At 39.9% G+C, this 22,040-nt stretch overlaps 2 protein-coding genes and 1 long non-coding RNA gene across 6 annotated transcripts in view; 1 reads left to right on the top strand and 2 right to left on the bottom strand.

The window, feature by feature from the left end:
- Nucleotides 1–5,177, bottom strand: part of PGM1 (phosphoglucomutase 1) — a 19,228-nt gene extending 14,051 nt beyond the window's left edge. Inside the window, exon 1 of one of the 2 annotated variants that reach the window (XM_031603751.2) lies at nucleotides 5,154–5,177. Coding sequence is in view for 1 of the 2 variants with exons in the window: in XM_031603743.2 (XP_031459603.2) it covers nucleotides 4,604–4,849 (246 nt within the window). In the remaining variant the exon portion in view is untranslated. Of the gene's footprint in view, nucleotides 1–4,603; nucleotides 4,926–5,153 lie in introns of those variants that run through there. The other variant, XM_031603743.2, reaches the window with a different exon arrangement.
- Nucleotides 4,115–22,040, top strand: LOC149916918 (uncharacterized). Its single transcript, XR_016469388.1, has 3 exons — nucleotides 4,115–4,526; nucleotides 14,874–14,970; nucleotides 20,949–22,040. It is a non-coding gene; the product is annotated as an uncharacterized LOC149916918 (long non-coding RNA).
- Nucleotides 5,263–22,040, bottom strand: part of EFCAB7 (EF-hand calcium binding domain 7) — a 28,048-nt gene continuing 11,270 nt past the window's right edge. For all 3 annotated transcript variants that reach the window (XM_090146806.1, XM_031603718.2, XM_090146807.1), the window contains 8 exons: nucleotides 17,522–17,663; nucleotides 15,926–16,035; nucleotides 14,785–14,942; nucleotides 14,448–14,581; nucleotides 12,212–12,360; nucleotides 10,003–10,212; nucleotides 7,933–8,040; nucleotides 5,263–6,858 (listed from right to left, as the gene is read on the bottom strand). In XM_090146806.1, coding sequence (XP_090002932.1) covers nucleotides 6,784–6,858; nucleotides 7,933–8,040; nucleotides 10,003–10,212; nucleotides 12,212–12,360; nucleotides 14,448–14,581; nucleotides 14,785–14,942; nucleotides 15,926–16,035; nucleotides 17,522–17,663 — 1,086 coding nt within the window. In that variant the 3' untranslated portion in view covers nucleotides 5,263–6,783. The remainder of the gene's footprint in view (nucleotides 6,859–7,932; nucleotides 8,041–10,002; nucleotides 10,213–12,211; nucleotides 12,361–14,447; nucleotides 14,582–14,784; nucleotides 14,943–15,925; nucleotides 16,036–17,521; nucleotides 17,664–22,040) is intronic.

The raw sequence follows: 22,040 nt of genomic DNA, 5'->3' as shown, positions 1-22,040 counted from the left end.
AGAAGGCAGGTGGGTGGCAGAAAGAAGATATGTGAGAAAAAAGCTCTGCAGAGCTGGGGATGGAGCTATCACCTGCAGGGCTGCTCTGGACCCCACAGAAGGCTCCAGGTTTGCCACGCAGGTAGGGGCTGATCCCCTTTGCCACAATAGGAGCACACAGCAACAATCACAATTGAGAAACCTTCCATCCAAAGGTCAGCTCCCTGGAGCACACCCACACCTGCCCGTGGCCACAAGCTGCCCTTCCCCTGCTGCAAACAACAGCATGCTTCCCATCCCTGGGATGGGGTGGTATCCCACACCAGGCACCACATTCCTGTAAGATTTCTTTTCCTGGGTTTCACTTACAGCAACACTATCCGAAAATATCAGAATGGTGTTTGCTCTTCTGGACAATTGCAGGACACAGCCAACAGTGACCTACTCTCATCCTCAGTTCTGCAGAGCTGATGCTTCAAAGTTCAGTAGCTTGTACTATGGCTGTAAACGTCCAGATAACATCCACATTTTGATTCCTTCTGCCCCTTTAGCTTTTCTCCTTCTTAGGACAATTCTTTTTATTTCTGTGATATATTTCAGTTTGTCATTTGAAGCATTAATCATTCTACTGATTAGTTCAAAGAGAACCATGAGGAAAGAACACAAACCCATCAAATGTATTTCTTGTTCCTGGTGAAGCTCAGCCATAAGACACAGAAGTTGGGTCCTTAACTTCAGCTCTCCTACCCCAAGCTTTACCAGGACAAAGGCATCAGACTCTTGTAGGATCCTTACCAGCACAGCCAGAGCCAAGGTGTCTGCTTATAGCCACTGTTCCAGGAGATTACAGTTAAGCCTCTGTTAGTATGGATTTCAACTCTCTGTCTGCAGGATTTGCAAAGATTAACTCAAAGCACCCTAATTCTTCCCTTCAGCTGGAATTTCTGGAGTTATTCCAAAAGGCACTGAGCACGGACAGCATCATCACTGCCTTGACAGCCTTCAACTTAAAATCCAGGTAGGAGAAACAAGTGAGATGGGGGCTGCAGTGACAGAAAGGAAACTGTGGCAGAAGAACACAAAGAAAACGAAGCAGAGCTACCAAATTAAGCAAATAAAGAGCTGCTGAGCAGCGCAACTGAATTCAAACACAAAAAAGCTTAAGAGCAGCCAAGTCAGGAAACCAAACTTTGCAGGGTAGTGAGCAGTATTTCCAGTAGAGCACTGTTTATCCTGCAGCAGTGAAACAAATCCAGGTTAGAGTTTAGCATGCAAAGCACTGTCCAGCATTTAAAACACCTTCAAGCAATTTGCAGCACTGCAAAATCTCTCTTTGCAAAGGAACTGAAGCACAATAAACTCGTTAAGTAGCAGGTGACAACATCAGTGAACCACTCTGCTGCTGGGTACGTGATCTGATCGAGATTTACAACCTCAGTTCTGTAACTTGTGCACACTTTTGACTTAAAGCTACAGTACAGCCAGTCAGTTCTACTCTGACAGGTGATGACAAAAAGAGGTTTTAAGCTTTGTTCATGTAATTAAGAAGTCAGGCTTACTAAGTGGAATAACACAAAGAAAACCTGGCACAACAGACCAAAACAAAGCAGTAGGCTACGCTGGATGCCAACTGAGAATGGCAAAACCAACAGTGTCTATGTTAGTTTACTTTTATAAATGCAACCTTATAAATAGGATAAACACTTCTTAACCACAGAAGTGCAAACTGAGTTGTTGCTATTCCAACACCAGCATTTAGGTGAATGGTAACTGTTCCAGGTGGAGACAAAACTAGAACTCTCTTCAGCATCCCTACCCTTTACTTTGTGAAACTAACAACCATAAACTGTGGTCTTCGGGTTTCTCCTGTGGCACCTGAAGGACCACTCCACCACACCAGATCTTAAAGCCACTTAAAGCACTGATGCCATCACCTCTTTCTCCCCTAGGACCAGAAATACTGTTGTCCAGCACTTGCTTTGGCTCAAGTTGTGGGTTGGCTGCTGAGACAAGCAGGTGCATCCCATACAACACACCTCGGTGATCAGAAACAGGCAGAGAAGCTGTCAGAAAGGGCAGTAAGCCCAGATTTATCTTCATATTTCTTCACTTTCTGCAGACAAAGCAGTGCAGCACAGCGACCTGTGGCATTTTCTCTACATGTCTCACTATTTCTCACCAAGAGATGACTGAACCTTGCACTGAGACCTGCTTGCTGACATCAGGAGACTCCCCAGGCCCAGAAAGAAGGATGGGGTACTACTGTGCAAGAAAGCACACTGCACACAGGTGGCAGCAGGTTCCTGAGAACTTTGGGTTTCTTACACAGAATTGCTCACCTTTCTCTTGGAAGGGTGGCTGACATCCAGTTACTTCACATTTATTCTGTTGAAACAGGATATTCGTAGGCTTGTACTCAACTGCACTGCAGTGGCTATCAGGGAACCAGCATTTCTAATTAGAGAGAAACCAGGAAGCAAGCAAGCATCTCCCAATTATTCCAAAACAGGACAGCAAATATATAGAAACTTATTAAAAATGGGCATTTTGCATTTAATAAAGAAACTCTCCATCCACCTCATCTCTGGTGGTTCTGCCATTCTTAAGTTTGGCAATGCAACACTTGTGTTTTACTAAGGCCCATACAATTCACACTCAGATACAACTGTATCGAGCTTCTTTAGGCTCTGCATTTTGGAGAGCAGGTCGTGGTTCCTCCTTCTGGTTGCTAATTCAGATTTACATCTACTGTAAATTTATTAAACAGTCCATACCACTCTCTCTGTTCTGCCACAAGGGCAGAAAGAACCTTCATCAGGAGTTGCCAGTAGAGAACCAGAGAATCACCACAGTTGGAAAAGCTCTGTAAAGTCACCGAGCCTGACCCCACTCCATCCCCACTGCCCCCATCCCTCAGTGCCACATCCCCACAGCTCTGAGCGCCCTCAGGGAAGGTGACATCCACCCGTGGGCAGCTGTGTAGTGCTGAGCACTCTTTGAAGAAGAGATTTCTCCTAACATCCAATCTGACTCTCCCATAGCACAATGTGAGGCCATCACTTCTCATCCTATCAATTTTTGCTTGAAAAAGCCTAACATCCTGTCCCAGGGCCACAGCTACTTGCTTGCTTTATAAATTAATGATTCAGAATGAAAAGCTTGTCAAGTAAAATTTCTCACTCCATACACCAGCACCTTGGCTCTTAACCCAAATATTCATCCTCTCTTTTCTCTCTCTGCTTCCTGTTTCCCTTCTTGCCTTTCCAGAACGTTTTTCTCACTTCAGAACCAATTTTCTCCTAGCATTCTGAATCAATTTGGTCAAAACACTGCAAAGCAGATGCCCACCAGCCAGCAGGCTCCAGGACCTGCTCTGCAGAGCTCAGTGCTGCGATGCTGCACATACGTGAGCACCAGCACGATGTGAGAGGAGGGCTCTGAGCAATCAGCACTTAGTTCCAGCCTGGTGCACCTTCAGCCCCTTGCTTGCTGCTGGGACTGAGGCACAGAGTGCAGAACTGCCTGGAAGGCTGCCACAGCCCACCAGGGTGAGAGCCTAAACAAACCAAGGCTTTGTCCCAGTGAACAAACCTCCCAGTCAGCTTATTCATGGGCATCCAAGGTGCTGTCAGGCTGCATGTTTCAGTTCCAACTCTCCTTAGAATAAATAAATAAAACTGTGGCTGTGCCTTTCCCAACACAAAAGTCTGTAGCATCCATCACTCACAGGTGCACCTGGCAAGGCTGGTGCTCAGGGACACGGGACACACATCTAATGCTGACCAGCCACCATGCATCACTGAAAGCAAACTTCTACATGGTCCAAGAAGGCAGTTATATGCTTCTTTGTGCCATAAGGAAGCAGTGATCTCACATTTTGTCACGTTCTCCTTCAGCCCATTCGTTACAGATCTGATTATTGCTGGGAAATTGAAGAAGGTAATTGTCAGGTTCCATCCTAATGCCTGACCCTAACCACTCAGCATCCTCTGCTCACCCTGCAAGGAGGGAAGGCTGCTGCTGACAAGCAGGAGCCAGGTGGCCCAGGAGAGGATGGCATTCTCCACTTGCAAAAGGCCAAGGGGAAGGAAAGGCCTCACTCTCCAACCCAGCTCCAGCCCAGCTGTTCCTGGCTAGACCCAGGCTGACCAAGTGCTGTGACAGAGGTGAACCCACGCGGCTGTGGTCTCAGCAGCACTGGGAGGCACCCACCACTGGTGTATGCTGCTGGGTACGAAACACAGCTCTGGCCCACAATAAGAAGGAGCACTGAGTCAGAGCCTCTCCAACCACTCCGCTCGTAGATCATAGAACGGTCGGACTGGAGGGGAACTTAAAGCCCCCACCAGCTCTGGCTGCCCAGTGCCCATCCACGGCCTCAGGCAGCTCCACGTACGGGGCATCCACAGCTCTGGAAGCAGAGCTGGAGCCTCACCGTCCTCTGAGCCAAGAACTTCCTCCCCACGCCTGACCTCCTTCAGTCGGAAGCCATTCCCCCCGGCCTGTCACCGTCCGCCCGTGCGTTCCGAAGGCTCGCGAAGCCGCAGGTAACGCTGTCACCGCATTTCCTGCCCCGCAGGCCCGAGGCCACGCCGAGAGCCGCCCCAGCCCCGGCCCCGCGTACCCCGTTGGCGGCGGCGATGCGGACGATGATCTGAATGGCGTCCTTCATGTAGAAGCGGCCGTCGCCCCCCACCACCAGCGTGGCCTCTTGCCGTTCTGCCGGCGGCACGGTGGCCAGGATGCTCTGGATGAAGTTCTCGGCGTAGTGGGCATTGTTTTGAAAAACGGTGACACGTTTGCGCAGCCCGCTGGTGCCGGGTTTCTGGTCGGCGTACGCCTTGGTTTTCACCGTCTCGATGTGCACCATGGCCGGCCGGGGCTGCGAGTTCCGGGCGCGGCGGCGGCGGGCGCGGGGGGAGCCGGCCCCGTTCGCTCCCCGCCCCGCGCGGCTCCGCGCCGCCCGCCCCTTAAAGGCGCAGCGGGGCCCGGGCTGCGGCTGTCAGGGCGCCGAGGGCAGCGGGACTTTGGTTCTAAGCGGGGAGAGAACGGCAGAAGGCAGTGTTGCTGCTGCTGCCGCTGCTGCAGACGCTGCCTCTCCCTCCTGGCTGCCGGTTGAAAGAAGCCGACACCTGTGTTCTGCCTTAATAGTAGTAGCTAGAATGTTTTCCTACCTTGGTCGTACCTGAACTTGAAGGAAACTGGAAATAGTCTGCAGACACAGCCGGGATCCCCACTGTCCTGGGCAGAAAAGGTGGATATTCCATGGAAAACAGAACTAGCCTATGTTTCCCTTCAAAGAGCTGGTGAAACTCTTCTTAACAGTGAGATCTGTAAAGGAAAAGGTTCCTTTCCCCATTGCTGTGTCACGTTCTACCAGACCTTAACCACAGCACTATCAAGTCTTTTTGCAGTGATTACTCAGCTTGGCACTTGTTTCTTTCCTGAAGTGCAGTAAGAATAGCACATGGACTCCTGCTAGGTCTACCAGGCCTGACACCAATTCACAAACAGAAATAATGCAAATAACTGCTTGCTCTGTACTGCCAGCAGCATGTGTGGGTGTTTCTCTATTTCCAGTTCCTTCTCAGAGATGCTACCAGGAACTCCTGACGTATCCACACGTTGCCTCAGGCAGTGTTTACAGGGTTCTTTGTGGCTGGCTGCAAGTTACCAAATATTTCTGCAGTCTTTTAGTACAATTTCTACTGCTTTTAGGCCGTTCTAGAAATGAAAGTGATATCTGCTGCACTTGCTAGGAAGAAAAAAAAAAAAGCTCACCAGCAGACCTGCCTGAGTTCCAGTTACTGAAGAGCATAAATCACAGCCAGCCTCTAGCAGCACTCTCATTTTGTAACTGACATTTACTTGCCCAGTGTACGATTACAGCAGAGCAACAGCGTAGTGCAGGAGTAGCTGGCAGACAAATTTAGCTTTTCAAGACTGCTCGCCGCCCTTTCAGATGAGGTCACATATATTTAAGGGCTATTTTAAACTCAGGCACTCCTGAAGCATTCAGTGACCAGGGTCATCATTTTTTATATGGACACTTGGAGGAAAACATAACTGCCTGAATACTTTTAGTACCTCGAGCCTTCTTATTTCAGCTACGTTGGAAATAATTAGTTGCAGTTAACAGTTAGGAGCACAAATATTATTCCCTTATTGCATGTGAAAAGGCAGATTTTATTTCATATAAAAGAGTATTTTAAAAGCTGATAATTTTTTAGAACAAGTTATTATCAAATGACAAAAAAAAAATTGAAATCCTTTGTCAGGAGATAAATAACCCCATCCCTTTTTATCTCTCACATAAAAATCATGGCAGTGTTGAATTAGGAATCCATCAGATCAATTTAACAAAGTTTTTTCTCAGTGAAGCAGCTCCAGTATGTACTACAGTATGGAGCTATATTAGCTATTGCAGCAAATAAGGGCATATTTGGGGAAGCAGACCTTATGAAACACAATTCTATTAAAACTGTCAGCTGTATCACCAAACAGAACTCATTTTTAGCATCTCAGCACTTTCACAATGCTGTATTTCATTAGACAGCATGTGAACATTCTATTCTGTCAAACAGTTTTACAGACTTGCAGTTATTCCATCCCTATGCTATCACTATTTGTGTTTCTTAAAAGCTATTAGCAGACATGGGATACCAGAAATAAGTACTTACACGATTCATTGGCTTTAACAAATAAAACTGAGAAGCATACCAGCTTTGGAGGACACACCTACAAGTTGTGTTGCAGAAGCTGTGATTTAAACATTGCCAAGAAGCAGCACTCTGACTACAATGTTTAGCGTAAGAGGGAGTGCACACAGTTATACAGCCATTCTTCCTGCTCGTTCAGTGGCATCACGTGCTGAGAAACCTGTACACAAGAGAGAAAACATTGGTGAAATAGATGTTTATTGAAGGATTGTATGCATATAACCTAGAATGCTATGCAAGCAACATTAAATATTTCAGTACGCGTTCGACAAACAGTGAATGAAAAACAATCAGCATCTATTATGACAGCAAAGAATTCACAGGGGTCACTGGGCCTCAGTTTATACTAAGCAAAGCAGAAATTAAAATGAATAAAACACACTACAGGAGGAGGCTACAATTATCTGAATTGTCAGTAGCAATATTAGCTGGGCCCCCACCCTGCCAGTGTCACTGGGCTGTATCTGTTTCATAGAATCATAGAATGGCCTGAGTTGAAAAGAAGCACAATGCTCATTTAGTTCCAACCCCCTGCTGTGTGCAGGTCGCCAACCAGCAGCCCAGGCTGCCCAGAGCCACATCCAGCCTGGCCTTGGATGCCTGCAGGGATGGGGCATCCACAGCCTCCTTGGGCAACTTGTAACAGTGATCTGAACGCATGCAACCTGGAAAGCTGTGAAATATAAAATAGTTTGCATATTTGAAATATATTTGAAATATAAAATAGTTTCCACCTCTTGAAAAGAGAGTTGGATTTTTCTCCATAAATGAAGGAAGGAAAATATCACAATATTTTTTTCTCTTACTGACACATGCCTGGCTCAGTCTGTTTCTCAGAACAATCTATACATCTGATTAAAATTTAAGTAATAATAATAATTTAAAAAAAAAAAAAAACAAAGAGAGTATTAAAAACATGACTAAGTGATACATGTATTGAGTGGACAACTGAAAGAGGCACTATCATCCAAAATCTGGGAGCACATGTATGACAAACTAAATGCAATATAATTTTATATCAATCTGCACTGCGAAACATGGTTCTATCAAGCATGTGTTCAGCTTTGAAAGGGCAATAAAATGATATCTGATCTGTCCTGGTGATGAAGACAGACCTCTTCACCATCCACATGCTTATTATCATGATAAAAGACTTGCAAAAGGAAACAGTACAGTTGTTAAATTATTTTTGCTTTTCACTTAGATTTTAGATAGCTAAACAATAAATTCTTACCATCATAGATTTTGGTGCCACTTCCACAGCAAAAACAGCAAGCCCTCTATTACTTAGGCAGTTCCTACTCTGCTCATTGTTGACATGAACAATCACTTTGTTATCAGACTGCAAGTAAAAAAACATGAAAGAGCCCATTAGTCTTAATGGTAAAGCACTGCTCTTTTTATGTAAGAACTACACATTCCTCCTATTTCCTCAGCTATGCTATTAAGTTAAATTCTGAAGTTAAATGTTCCATGTCAGGAGTAGGAGCACTTTTCGTGCTTTGTTTTCTTTCAGATATGACCAGAGTTCCTCACTTGGACTGCCACAAGTCACAGATACTGCACACAAAGCAGTTTGTAAGGGACACTCATCAAGATGTGACTTGTCACAGTCTTTTGCTCATGGTTTCTTCCAAGCATTCTCCTGAGAAAAGCAGCTCATCTTCATAGAGATTTTTTAAAACATTGGGCAGAATTCCTTTCAGTACAATCACTCAACAGACACTCTTACTAAAGGTGTGCAAATGCTTCCAAGAAGGATCCAATATATAAAACTGAAAGTTGAGGTACTGGAAAATTCTTTGACCACAAATTTACCTCAAGCAATATTCAGATGCAGGATCTAAGGGCGTACTACTACACTCTGCCATTCACTCAGCAGAGAGCCTAGGAAATTTGGTTCTTAGACAAGGCTGTCCAACAATCCCTCTGTACTGAGAAATGGAACAGAAACACAGTCACTTTAAGCAATCAGCCTTATGACACACAAGAAGCTCCTATCAGCTCTTTTTGCCAGCCCTTTCTAGCCTATCTTTGGTGCACACAGCATGAAGGATTTATGGGCCACAGAGTGTAAATATGGCCATTTTTGGCTGCAGAAATGTAAAGACGATCCAGTGTTAATCTTATTATCATTGTGATCTCCCGGTGTTTGGGCACTTCGGTGAAATCCTCACTTCTACTTGGCCACGAAAATGATCTGTACAGGAAGATACTTAAAGCAACAGGAAGAAGGTAAGAGAAATTCACCGAGCACAGAGGGCATCCTAGATCATGTTTGCACTTTGGATGACAGGAAATGCCTCACCAACTATTTCTTCTGTCACGCAAATGAGGAAGTAATAGACTCATTTCTACTATTCTCTGAGAAGACTGAGGCTCTGTATGTGAGGTCTTTTCATCTTTGCAGCTCGCATCCTGACTGGGGATGGTTACAAGACAGACACCTTTCTCTACCCACTGATGAAATGCATACACAGAACGAAAACAGAATCCCTCAAGAACTAGCACAGTTTAATTACAGAAATAACAAAGAATTATTTCCATTGAAATCATCAACACAATAACTGAAGATACAATCAGAGTGCTTGCACTGTGGGAAGCTTAAAAGAAGGCAGATTGCATAAAATTGCCCTTTCATTATTTCTTTCCAGACATTTACAGTGCAAAGTCTCCAGCCAACAAATTCTCTAACGAGATTTTCAAGGAAGTGTAACTATTTGCTCAATGCAGAGCAAAGCTACATATGAAACCCAAATGGTATAAATGGCAATGGTCAGTGATTTTCACCAGCTGATTGCCTCAGTACAGATCTTGTCTCCTTCTCTGACATACCTCTAAACATATAAATAACTCCAGTATACCTACCTAAAGGGCGAAGTGCATTTCTAAACCTGTGGCTCCAAAGAACCTCTGCATTCAGTCCTAATATTAGTCCACCAATCCATCCCCTTTTGCATGTTTGCCCATTTAAAAATACACTTCTTGTTATGAACTTCTAAGACCTCAAGCATCTTAAGTTTAGCATCTTACTGCACAGTATTTATGTTCTTAGGGTTCCTGTTATAAATGAAAGAGAATTACCAGAATATTCATTGAGATCTATGCAAAAAGGTTTAAAATCTGCATCTCACCAACAAGTTTTACCTGGATTTATGTTTGTTCATACTGATTAGTAGCAAAGTAGACCAGTAAGACTGGCAAGTTAACAGAAAATGTAATTCCCAAAAATGAAGCATGGAAGGAAAAGAACAATAATAACAGACATTAAAACAAAGTACCTTACAGAAGTATCATGCCATACCTTATTTTCAATAACAGAAGTGATTCGCGTGCCAGTCCTATAGGTATAGACAATTATGTTTTCACAGCCATCCATTACTTTGGCATCTCCTTTATTAACAACAGACTTGCAGATAGCCCTGTTGAGTTGCCAGCTGCCTGCCTCTAGATATATGGCTTTAATTCTGGGTTTGCATTTTTCTGCACAGATGTCAATGACAAAGGGGCATGCCTGCAGTGGAGAAGAAGAGTTTTATCATCAATTTAGCCTTGGTTTTTTTCCTTCAGATTTTCATCCATAGCTCCTAGGGATGTTCATATATACTCTGAAATAAAATTATCCAAATGAAAGTACGTCACTAGGTATTAAAAATTCAAAACCTGAGAGCTGTGGTGGTCTTATGAACAGAGTAAAAGGCCAGGACAAAAGAGTGTTCTTCATGCCAGTTTCAATACACTTGATAGGCAGTTTGGTATTTTCTCCTCCAACATAAGAAATCCTTTCTTGGATAGCAAAACATGCAGGAATGAATATGAAGTACTAATTTATTTCAGTTTCTGAAATAAACCAATATCCTTCACTTGTCACTCTTCCACTATCTGTGCCACTTCACATGGATTTTAAATATCTGCCACGTTGCAGTAAGCACACTGCTCTCACAACATCACAGCTGAGAGAAGCGTGTCTAACAACCAGGAGTTTACTTTTTCTTAGACTAAGTAACAGCACCTTGGTGCCTTTCAAAAGGCTACAGGAATCCACTAGGATTTTTTCAGCTCTGCCTTGAACTTGATAGGCTCAATGCTCCTGAAATATCACACTTTAAATCACTGAAAAACCAGGAAGTAAGAGGTTAAATTACAGACACCACTTAGTACATATACCCTGTTATATGAGTAACTAAATTATTCAGAAAGCTACATTTTCCTTTGTAAAGCAAGAACTATAGACATAAAGCCATAGCTAATATAAGACACAACATACCTGAAAGAAACTTTTAAGGTGATAAAACCTCCCCAAAAATCTTCTTTCTTAGAGTATAGCTCCCTCTTATGGGTTCAATGCAGAAAGACACTTTTGTAGTTGCTATGTTAGGCCTACTTGTAGGAAAAGGAGAAAGTGCCACTCCTTAAGAAATCTTTCACCGCAATCTCAGGATTTTCAGGGACAGCCAACCAAAGTTTCTCTACCATACTGGATTTTTTGGGTCTGCATTTATGTTTCATACACATTTTTATATGGGGACTATATAACCATATGGTCCTAAGCTATTTTAACTAAAGCTAAATAAATACTATAAGTCTGTTAAGACTAAACAAACAAAAACAAATCAGCTTTTCTTGTGAAAAAAAAAACCAACAAGATAAATTATGAAATTATCTGCATATTTTATGTCTTTAACTATTTTTTCAATTTTTTCCCCTCTTCATTCAAAATTCCCTCTTCCTTTAGTAAGAACTATTAATGCCAATGCTGATATGGTTTTTAAAAGAATCTATAAGCACATAATTAAATCAGAGAAATAACACCTGGCCCTTTAAGCAAACAGTGCCACCCAAAGCTCTTTCACTCAAATTTATATTGAACCCATTCAGACACTGTTGTGTAAGGCACCATTTAGCCACGACTATAAATTATTAGCTCTGAGTCATATTTGGGGTGGGGTTGAAGTTATCTTACCTTAGCTAATAGAACACACTCTAATATTTTAGAAATCCATTCCTATCACCTCATTCTCCATCTGATATTTGTGTTAGTTTTTAAGTTACTGTAAGCAGTAATCACTTGTTTGCATTACAGTAACTTTTCTTTTATACCATGACTGATGGTTTCTGCTGCAGCTTGGGTCAGGAAAGTGGCTAAGTTCTGAGTTTTGTATGCTTGCTGGCAGATCACAGTTTACTACCACTATCTTCTTATCACTGCTTACCAGCAAGGTGTGTGAATGTTTTCATAGGATATAACCCAAGATTCCCACTGCTGCTATCCCACAAAATACTGCCTTGTCTAAGGCAAAAGGTAAATCCTGTTTTACAATGGTGGCATTTATTCTAAGAAGCAGAATGCTATAGTGACTGAAAAATTATCAGGTAAACCCTGTATCAGCAGCATTTGGGTTGGAACACTGATCTACCAAAGTCGGTTTATGATGGACAGAAACAGCACTGCAATTAAACACATGCAGCAAGTTGTATGTAAAGCAATTACTTTTGCTGTACAGCTATCATACCTCTGTCATTTCTAATGCTTTATTGTAGCCCAGTGACAATAAAGTGACCCAAAGGTCACTAGGATCCCCTTCACGGTCATTGGCTTCCATGAGATTCAGATCCATAAATCCTTGTCTTGTTAGTTCATTCTTCTTCATATCAAAATTCTCTGTTTAAAAAGAAATGCAAGGTAACACTAAAACAACGTCTGTTCTCTCTGCAAACACCTTTTGTCCTTCCAAAGCTAAACTTGTACTTAATGAGATTTACAAGACAGAGCCATCTTGCAGCCTCAGGCTCTCTAAGCATGCTTTGGGAATGAATGCCCTTGACTCGATGCCAGCCTTCTGCAGGGCTTCACTGTGGATTTTAGATAATGCCAAGAAACTGCAACCTTTGTATAGAAGGGTGCATCCTAAAAGAGGATGAGATTTCCAAAGAGAAAGAATTCATATTGATTTTCTTTCTTTCTTTCTTTCTTTTTTTTTTTTTGTTAGCAGTATCTGTTGCAGTTGAGATTTGCAGAAAAGGGTTTATTAGGAACGGGAAATGAAAGTCTGATGGGGCCAGCATCCTTAGTGCTTCAGGTCCTTGATATAGGAGTGATTTACTTAGTTCTTAAAAAGCAATAAAATGCCAGTAATCCTAGCACCCTTCTTTTGATGGAATATGGTAGATTGACCAATCTAATGTCAGCAAACACATAATTGAAATGTCCTTGTGTCAGCGATTCTTAAAAATGGTTTTCTCATCTTCATAACAATGCTAAATCTTTACTATATATTATTAAAAAGGGATTACCAGTTTAATAAATCTATCCAAGGGTACAGATGCTATAATAAATGGCTGTAACTTTGGTGTCAAGATTTATAATATTCGTCTGAACCCTTCAACTGATTAACGACCAGGTAATACATTCACCATATTCTCTTCTTTCCTCTTTTAAACATATCACACACACTCCTCCTATTCACACTGAGACTAGTTCACAGATACATAACACTGACAAAGTCATACAGTGAGGAATAACATGGAAAGGGACGAAAGAGACATTGATTTATAGGGAAGTATTTTTGTATGATCTTTCCATAATTCAGGAAAAAACTCCAATATATCTGAGTGATTTGGGGAGAAACAGTTGGCAGGACTTGCCAGATCTTAAGTATTTTTTAGCCTAAATTAATCAATGTGTCATTGCCTACAAAGGAGTTATATCTAACAGATGGCATGGGCTGATATATAATGGCATACCATACTGGCATTTCAGACCCAGGTTGCAGAAGAACTATTTTTTGTACAGAAACTTCTAGTTTACACACAACACCTTCTAAATTTCCAGTTTGTCCATTAGTTTCAGATAAACTGCCAATGCTTTGAAACCACTGACTTAATGCACTGTGTTACCAGAGCAGCATACAGCCACTGGTAGTTACATTTTTCTAGCCTTGTTAGGAGGTAAATATGTGCAGGGTTAAAGCAATGCCACAGAATTTCTTTTTTCTTTATAATTGATGTTTGTGGCCCAATATTGCTCCTGCAAGCTGCAGGATGTCCAGTAACATTGATGACATGAATCTGCAGACAGAAACTAAAGTACAGCTGAAAGAAAATTAACTGTCAGCATCCTCATCTGACTTACAGAACCTCAAAATCTCACAGTTCTCATCTAGCACAATATGGACAAACTGACACACCATATATGAACCTTTAAAAGACAGATTTCTAATGAAAAAACTGCTTACATCTGAAGAAAATATATAGTTGCAACAGCTATTTTCTAGTGTCTACTTTTCTAAGCAAGCATAATAAGATGCCCTCGTTTTAAAGCATCTTATACACGCTGATTAAATGCCCCTCTCAACACCTTATGAGCTATGAAAGCAGTATCAGCTTAAGTTGCAGAAAAGAGATTAAATCAATGAATATCTGTTATAGCCCAATTCACTATATGATCTGTGCTTAGAAAACCTGTAGTTTTTGGCAGCTGTAACAATTTTAATCTACAGAGCTTTGCAATTAGCAATAGGAAGAATTTTCTTAACAGAAGGACAGTGGCACATAAACCAGAAGAAAGCAAAACGAGGGACAGGAGACTGAAAAAGTAAAACATGATATTAATATATACATGTGTTCTTGGAATAGGCTACAAAATACTCAGTCCTCCTAAACTATATACATAGTAGGGTGCTGTAGACAACAGTTTGCAAACAGATTTATAGTCCTAAGTAGTTGTATTTTGCACAGCAACAGACTTACCCTTACATATAGCCCACACTTCCTCATCACATGTCTCACCACTAGTTCTCAGTTCAAAGAAATTGTATTCCTCCAAACTCAGAAGGCCATTTCCATCCAAATCAATTGTTTCAAATATATCCAATAAAGCTGCTCTAAAAGATGAAAAAAGCAGAACCATTTCCAAACATTTTCATTTTCTCTACTGTTTCAGTAATTACAAACACTGTTGGTATACAGTAAAGAATTTACTTGAGAATATTCTATGCAGCTGTATTTTAGCAACTAAAAAGCTAGATGTTATTTGGAGTGCATATTTTTGTATTGGTGACCACACCTATCTGGGAAAAGGACTCACCGGAACTCTTTGGTAAGAGCCAGTTCACCATCTTCATCTCTGTACACCAGTTTTGCTTCTCCAGCAATTGGTGTTTTTACCTTTTTCAGCCTACAGCCTGTTGTGAATGGGAGTAGCCAGTAAACTCCTGATGGAAGCTCCCCTTTCCATCCAAACATCTACTCTTAAAGGAAGACAGACAAACCTGTAAGTTACTTGTCAAATGATACCTTCTTTTATTAGCAGTAATAATTATACATAATTGATTAATTACTTGAAAACACTGCTAGTTTCTTTCCTTAAGACAAATACAAACATGGAAGAAGCCATGTGATGCCTTTTTGAAGGCCCCAAAATTACTCCTAATTGCACTGCATTACAAGTTAAAAAATTATTCAGGACCAGAGATGAGGGGAGAACAACTGGAAGTGTCTAATAGCAGACCCATCATCTTTCAGATTATCAGCTCTCTTCAAATCTTAAACTTTAATACAAAAGCAGCCAAAATTATGCTAAAAACCCACCCAGTTTTGCATTCCCCTCCTGTTCTATCAGGTTTGCTCAAACTAGCAACAAAAACTTCCTATGTAAAAATTCACAAGTGACAGGTTTTAAGAAGCAAGTTGATTTCCCTGTTGCTTGGAAGGAGAGAGTCATTGCACTCTGCCATCTCTCTTCCCTTCTTTCTGCTACAGTGCAAGAATATTCTGTGAACCATAAAGTTTAAGATCATATATATGTCAGGAAGAAAGAAAGAAAAGGAAAGGAAATTGTAACAAATGTTATAATTCTGAACTCTGGGTTTGAGCGTGCAGAAATGCAACTTAGTTTCCACAGAGTATCTGTACAGAGAGCCAGCAATTTGGGGATACCTGCCAACATGCTACTTGATAATATGGCCCTCTCAGGAACTTCATTAAATTTCCAAACACGTGGCTTGCAATTCAGCCCATCCAAAGGTCAGAACTAAGACAGTATTACATCACCTTGCATAAATTCTGCCCGTTTTGGAAGGCAACATGCACAGAATGCTTCTCCTCTCCTCTAGTCTGATTAGGAACAGTTCTGAACTCTTTCCAAACACACGGAAACTCACCCATGTAGCAAAAACAGGTACATTAAAGATAAAAAATAATCTAGGAATTTAACAGAAATATCTAACCTCTTTGTTTTGGTGGTCAGTAAAGCAGACAAGCTGCAGATTTTCTTGGGTTTCATTTTCCTTCAGAACATACAACACCGTATCCACTGACAACCAGTGACAAGATTTTCCTAAAAAGAAAAAAAATCCCCAAACAAATTCTTAATAATTTCACGAAATTGTTTGTTCTTTGAATCCCAAAGTAAATAATTCCATTGCATTTATAGCATTGGTCTCTGTTAAGGTAAGATTTAAAAAAAAAAAAAAGAAACCATTATATGCTATCAACATTTTCTTCCTATTTAGACAAATCAGAAAAACTGTTACATGTCATGTAATTACCTTACAGATAATGATTGCTATTAATCATTCAAATATTAAATACTTTGATAGTTAAGGAAGATATTTGCATTGTTTTCTACAATTAGTAGAACATTATTTCTTATTACTTTTCTTTATACAAATATGTTTGCAATTAAGGGCAATATCAAACTTACAATCTCTTCTGACATTCCATAAAACATTGTTAAACTCTTCTTAACTGGAAACTTATGTTACATGCAAAAGCTAGAGATATCTTTCAGAGTTACACATCTTTTGATAAGTAAATTTTAAGATTTGAACAGCAAGACCCCCATACATAGCATCATAGGTCAGGATGACTGCAGTGAAGGTCTTAAATATGTTGATTGGTGCTATTAGAATCAATTTGATTTCTTGTAGCTGCTCAGTCCTTGAGAGCAGTCAATCAATGGGCAATTTAGTGTTCCTGAAGTTAAATAGGCTACAGCAAAAGAATACATGCAATGGAGGGACTCAGTTTTCTGCAGTTAGGAGTTCAGGATACTAAGGAGCAAACAAATTTGTAAGAAATCTGAAGATATTTTGAATCTCATAAAAAGGTAACTGTCATGCTAAAAGAGAAATACTTCCCTTACATAACAGTATTATGCCTTCCTCTTCACAACCAAATACAAAGATATTTCTATACATGTGCAAAAGAAGAATTTGTGCACAAACAGTTACTCTTCTATTTACAAGGAATGCCTGAATAATTTTGCAGCAGAACAATTCAAAGGCACAATTTAAGAAGCTGACACGTGAAAAAAAGAAAACAAAAGCTATAAGCAGAACACTGAGACACTATCAAATCATTTAGCTTCAGATCACTTTTATTTACCATTAGAAGTCTGTTGATCAGGTTCCCATTTCAGCCAGGTTGGAACTGGAGAATTACTACTTTCAGTTAATTATTTGCAGTGAAGTTTATTGCCAATTTCAATTACCAACCCATCTTAAAATACTTAGTTAAAAATAAGTATACAAATACATTTTGTGTTTGGAGTCTAATAATGTAAGACAAAAAGAAAGACAACACAGTTTGATGTTATTTTACTGCCCACACAGTGAGAACAAAATAACTAAGGAGAAAAAATTGTATGGCAAGTAATTTGTATTTTTAATAGGACTTTGCCAACAGAGAAAAATATTGCAGTATTATGATGTTTGCAAAATATCACTAAATACTGCAAGAGAGGAGAGGAAGATGTATCAGTGGGGAAAAAATATGTGTTTTTTAGAAAGGAAAATTCTCTGAAGAGATACAAATATTTTTACCTTCTATTTGACGAAGGTGTAAAGGTTTGATAGTTATGCACACTGTAGACCTTTGAGGTAAATGCAGCCTGTACTTATGACTAACGATTTCACCATCTTCCTCTAGGTAGAAGCATCCTTTGGATTGTGCACATTGCCATTCCTAGAAACCAAGTGAACATTAAATGTTGCCTTAATAAAAGATTAAGACAGAAGTTCATCCTGTAAAATACATTAATTTGATTATTTAAGGAAGGCTGCATAAAAAGATGCCCCAAGGTGTAGCATCCATCTTCTCTTTTCTTTTTTAAATGAATTTTCTCAGTCTTTTTCAACTCCTGCAGACAAGCTGGTAACATTGCTTTACTTGTGAAAACGCTCCACATATGCACAGATTACATCAAATCACAAATGGTTAAAATGAAATGTTAATTGTCGTGAAGAACCAAACTGAATTCATGAAAGACTCTCAGCTGTGTGATTTACCACCAAGACATTGGGATTGTTCTCCATTAGTTCCATAAGAACAATCAAGCAAAAAACCATAAGGGATTAGCTGAACAACGAGGAGTTCTTTGCTTAAATGACAAGCACAGGTAGTAGTAAAATCAAGTGTTTCTTTTTGTCTTCTGCCACAGCCATTGGAAAGACACAAACAGAAGACAGCAGTGTTTGAGAAGAGCCTCCTTTAAGAAGCCATGATCTTACTGAGATGTTAAAACTGCTACAAGCTTCAAAACTATTTTTTTTTTCCCAATAGCAGGCCCCAATTTTCAATTTCTAATAGCATTTAGCTGAAGAGAAATAAAGTCATTGTAGGCATGTTCTATGCCATAAGGAAAGGAGGACATTCTTGATTTCACTCCCTTGGTCTTGATTAAATCCATTATTTCTAGTTACTTTCCTAGCAATAGAAAGTTAAGTTTCTGAGCATAGCCTAGCAGAAGGAATCTTTCAGTGTAATCTCAACAGAGAGTTCTATACAAGTGGCTGTAACTGTGCAGAATATTCAGTTCAAGAAGTAAACTAGCACTGATTTGAGAAATGAACTGATAAAAGCAGAGGTCTGCATGCAACATCCAGTAAATAGACTGACTCCTTGCTGCACTTAAGGCCAAACAGCCTTCATCAGAATCCCAGGTTTCATTTCACACCTCTTAAAGAATCAGTTCTCATCACAATCCCTTCGTGCTCATTTGATGATACTTTACAGTCAGTGATCAAAAGGTCTCAGACAAGAACTGGATTTTCCTAGTGAACTGTACCCAGGTTGCTAACACAGTTAGGAATGCATGCAGCTCTGATCCTAAATTTAAATGTTCTGTTCAGAAGCCTACATTCCATAGGAATAGAAATTTCTCAGGGACTCGTCGATTTAAGAACCCTTAGTCCTGTCCAAATTAATACGTACCAAATTGGGATCCTTCCTTAAAACTTGACACAATTGAGATAACTTGTTAGTTTCCACAGTCTCTAAGCTTTATACCTTATTAAATGGTTTGAAAAAATAACAATCCAAACAGCTCAAAGTCAAAAAGCCAAGTGTACAATACAATGTTCAAGCAGCCATCCAAACTCTAGCTGTTCAGAAAGATACTCTAACAGTTTTCATATATAAAAATGATTCTAACACTTCCTATTTCCCCTTTCTCACTGCCGTAGCAGTCTTCAATTATCAGCTCACAGTCCCAAGCAAGTAGCTTTGCCCTCTTTATCTTCCATATTCCTGGCTGTTATTTCAGATGGATGACTGCATTTTTTACAGTTTTGCATTTGGACAGATATTGTTACAACAAGAGAACACTACCCAGATAAGCAGGGAAATACCTCAAGAAGTGCCATTCTGATTAAGATCTGAAAAACAGGAAGCAAAAGTTTGACCGTGCTTTAGGAATCCTAAACTGTTATTCTTGCAGTGAGCATAAGGTGGTGCTATATTCTCAAAATATCCTTGTCAGACCACAAACAGGAATGTAAACGTAACGCAGCTAAAAGGTGATCTTCTGTTTTGATTTTAATATGCAGCTTCAATGCAAAACAGGGGATGTGAAATATAAAAGCACAAGGTTATCAAATCATAGCTAAAACAGTGGGAAATGCTTGTACTGGAAACATTAGGGAGTACCACTGCTGCTACTGCTGGTCACTGTCCAAATAATGTGCATACAATTGCCATTACAATTTAAGTCATTATTGAAACTGTCTGTGCACTGATGCATAATTACAAATAAAAAGTAACGTTTGTGAAAGGAATTCTTCCTGCAGTTAAAGAACTTCAGTTCAATGCTTTGTCTTGTGCAATACCTGATGAATAAGCACGAAAATTCTTGCTAGTTCAATTGCACCAAGCTGCTTTGGTATATGAGTGGAGGCAGAAATTTCACAAGGATGCAAACACTGGAACAGGAATCCTAGAGAGGTGGCTGATGCCCCATACCTATCAGCATTCAAGAGGGATTTAAGTGATACCCTTTAACTTTTGGTCAGCCCAGAAGATGCTGGACTTGATAATCTTTGAAGGTCCCCTTCTAACAGAACTGCTGTACTCTATTGGTCTTTCAAGATCAAGGCTTTCCTCAGGCATTTCCTTTGCTGAGCATTGTGCATACATGTCTTTCACTGACTTCAGCAGAGTGAATGAGAAGTTGAGATTTTTTAGCAGGGACAACATAGCTACCATAGCTGAGAGATTTTGGAACATATCATTGCTTTATCTATTTTGTTGACTTTTTAAAACTTGATTGATACTGACAAGAAGAATATTTTGCAGAGATTTGCAATCTCCATCAGCTATGTATCAGTTATATGTCAGCCAGCTACACAAGAAGCCCAACAGGTCAGTTGTTTCGACTTCCACTCCACTGTCAAAAAAGTGAAATCAGCTTCATCCAACCTTATGATGGCAGTAATTTCTTATTGCCCCAACAAGACAGGTTAACTGCAGACAAAATACATATCTGTCTAATAATTTCTTAAACACACAGCAGTGTAACAGGGGTGCTAAAAGGCAAGCCAAGTGCCATGCAAAGTGGATACAATCTGCCTGAGAGGATGCTATGCCTCCAGTCTCTTCTGTTTTTTTCCCCATTTATACATTTTTACCCTTTATACAGTACCCTCAAGGTGCACATCTTCAATGCATCTTAGCAGTTTCCAGTCAATGCTTTATATTTCTAGAGCTATCGTTATCTGATATGCAGAATAAGTGTATTTTTTGCACTTAAGATAAATGTGCTGAATTTTTGAGTACCTGATTCCAATCCACAGCTCAGTGGCTCACTGTGTACATGTTCATTGACTTTGACAGAGCTTGTATTGGTTCCTTAATAGTTAGGGCTAACAAATTTAGTAGTACAATTTACACTTGCTCATGTTTACTGATAGATTTAGTTCTTATATGATGCTTATTGCTAGTATTCAATAACTGCACCTCTTTTTTTTTCTTCAGTCAGGTCTTACCAGCTCATTCAAAGAAAGAAGGATCCAATATTGGGAAAGCACGCAATGGTTTCATGCACTACATATCACATTTGAACAAGGTGAAATTGCAGGTTAAATTGCATGGAGGTCCAGATACCAAAACAAGACTGCAAAAAATTCCTTAGAGATTATGTTTTTAAATTTTAATATAGAACAAATGTCATTGTATAGCAATGTCAAAGATATAAAGGACTTCAGAGTTCAATAACAAATACAGAGTTGTTATTTGAAACAAAAATGTAACTCATGAGAACAATCAGTTCAGTTTTCTAGCAGCAGTTATACTATGTGGCCATAACCATTTTTTTCCTTTTATACAGAGGTCTCGAGGTGCACATTTTTAATGTATCCTAGCAGTTTCCAGTTAATGTTTTATATTTCTACAGCTATTATTTTCTGTTGAAAGAAAACTAGTAAAGGTTCAGTCTAGAAAGGGAAAACAAAGGAAAAAGATCAATATTAACACTCTACAAATATTGACTTAGCAAAGTGACTTTGTTGTCTTTCTCCCACAGGAATTTATATTGAATGAGTGATTGATCTAAAAGAAAATACTGATAGAACATATTAATCTAACTAAAAATCAATATTTTCAGTCTACAGTATATATTTACAAATTAATGCCCAACAAACAGAATATGCTCAGAGATCTGTTATTTATTTCCAATTACCTTTCAAATAAAGGTTTATGATACACAATCTTTCAGACTACTTAAGCATTTGAAGTTCTCACCAACCTAATAAATTATGCAATTTTAAATTTCTCAAAAAGTCATTAAACGTTTTCTCCAGCAGTGGTTTCATTTATAAAAAAACACACTTTGTTCTATTAAACCTTCACACCTGAAAAATTATTTTCAATAACTGGATGTCAGCAAAACCAACAGTATATGAAACTGTTGATAATAATATCAGGAAACCTTCTGATAGTTTATAGCTGCCCCTGACAAACTGTTAATAAAACATAAGCTAAAAATCAGAGAAAAACACTTTCTTGTTTAAAATGCAATACCATAACTGTCTAGAGGAAAACAGCATAATTTCAGCAGACCAGCTTACA

This window comes from Phasianus colchicus, chromosome 9 (genome assembly GCF_987193195.1).
Source record: "Phasianus colchicus chromosome 9, bPhaCol1.hap1.1, whole genome shotgun sequence".
NCBI classification, from domain to species: domain Eukaryota; kingdom Metazoa; phylum Chordata; class Aves; order Galliformes; family Phasianidae; genus Phasianus; species Phasianus colchicus.
Note: the sequence above shows the minus strand (reverse complement) of the source record. Positions and strands in the feature narration are given on the sequence as shown.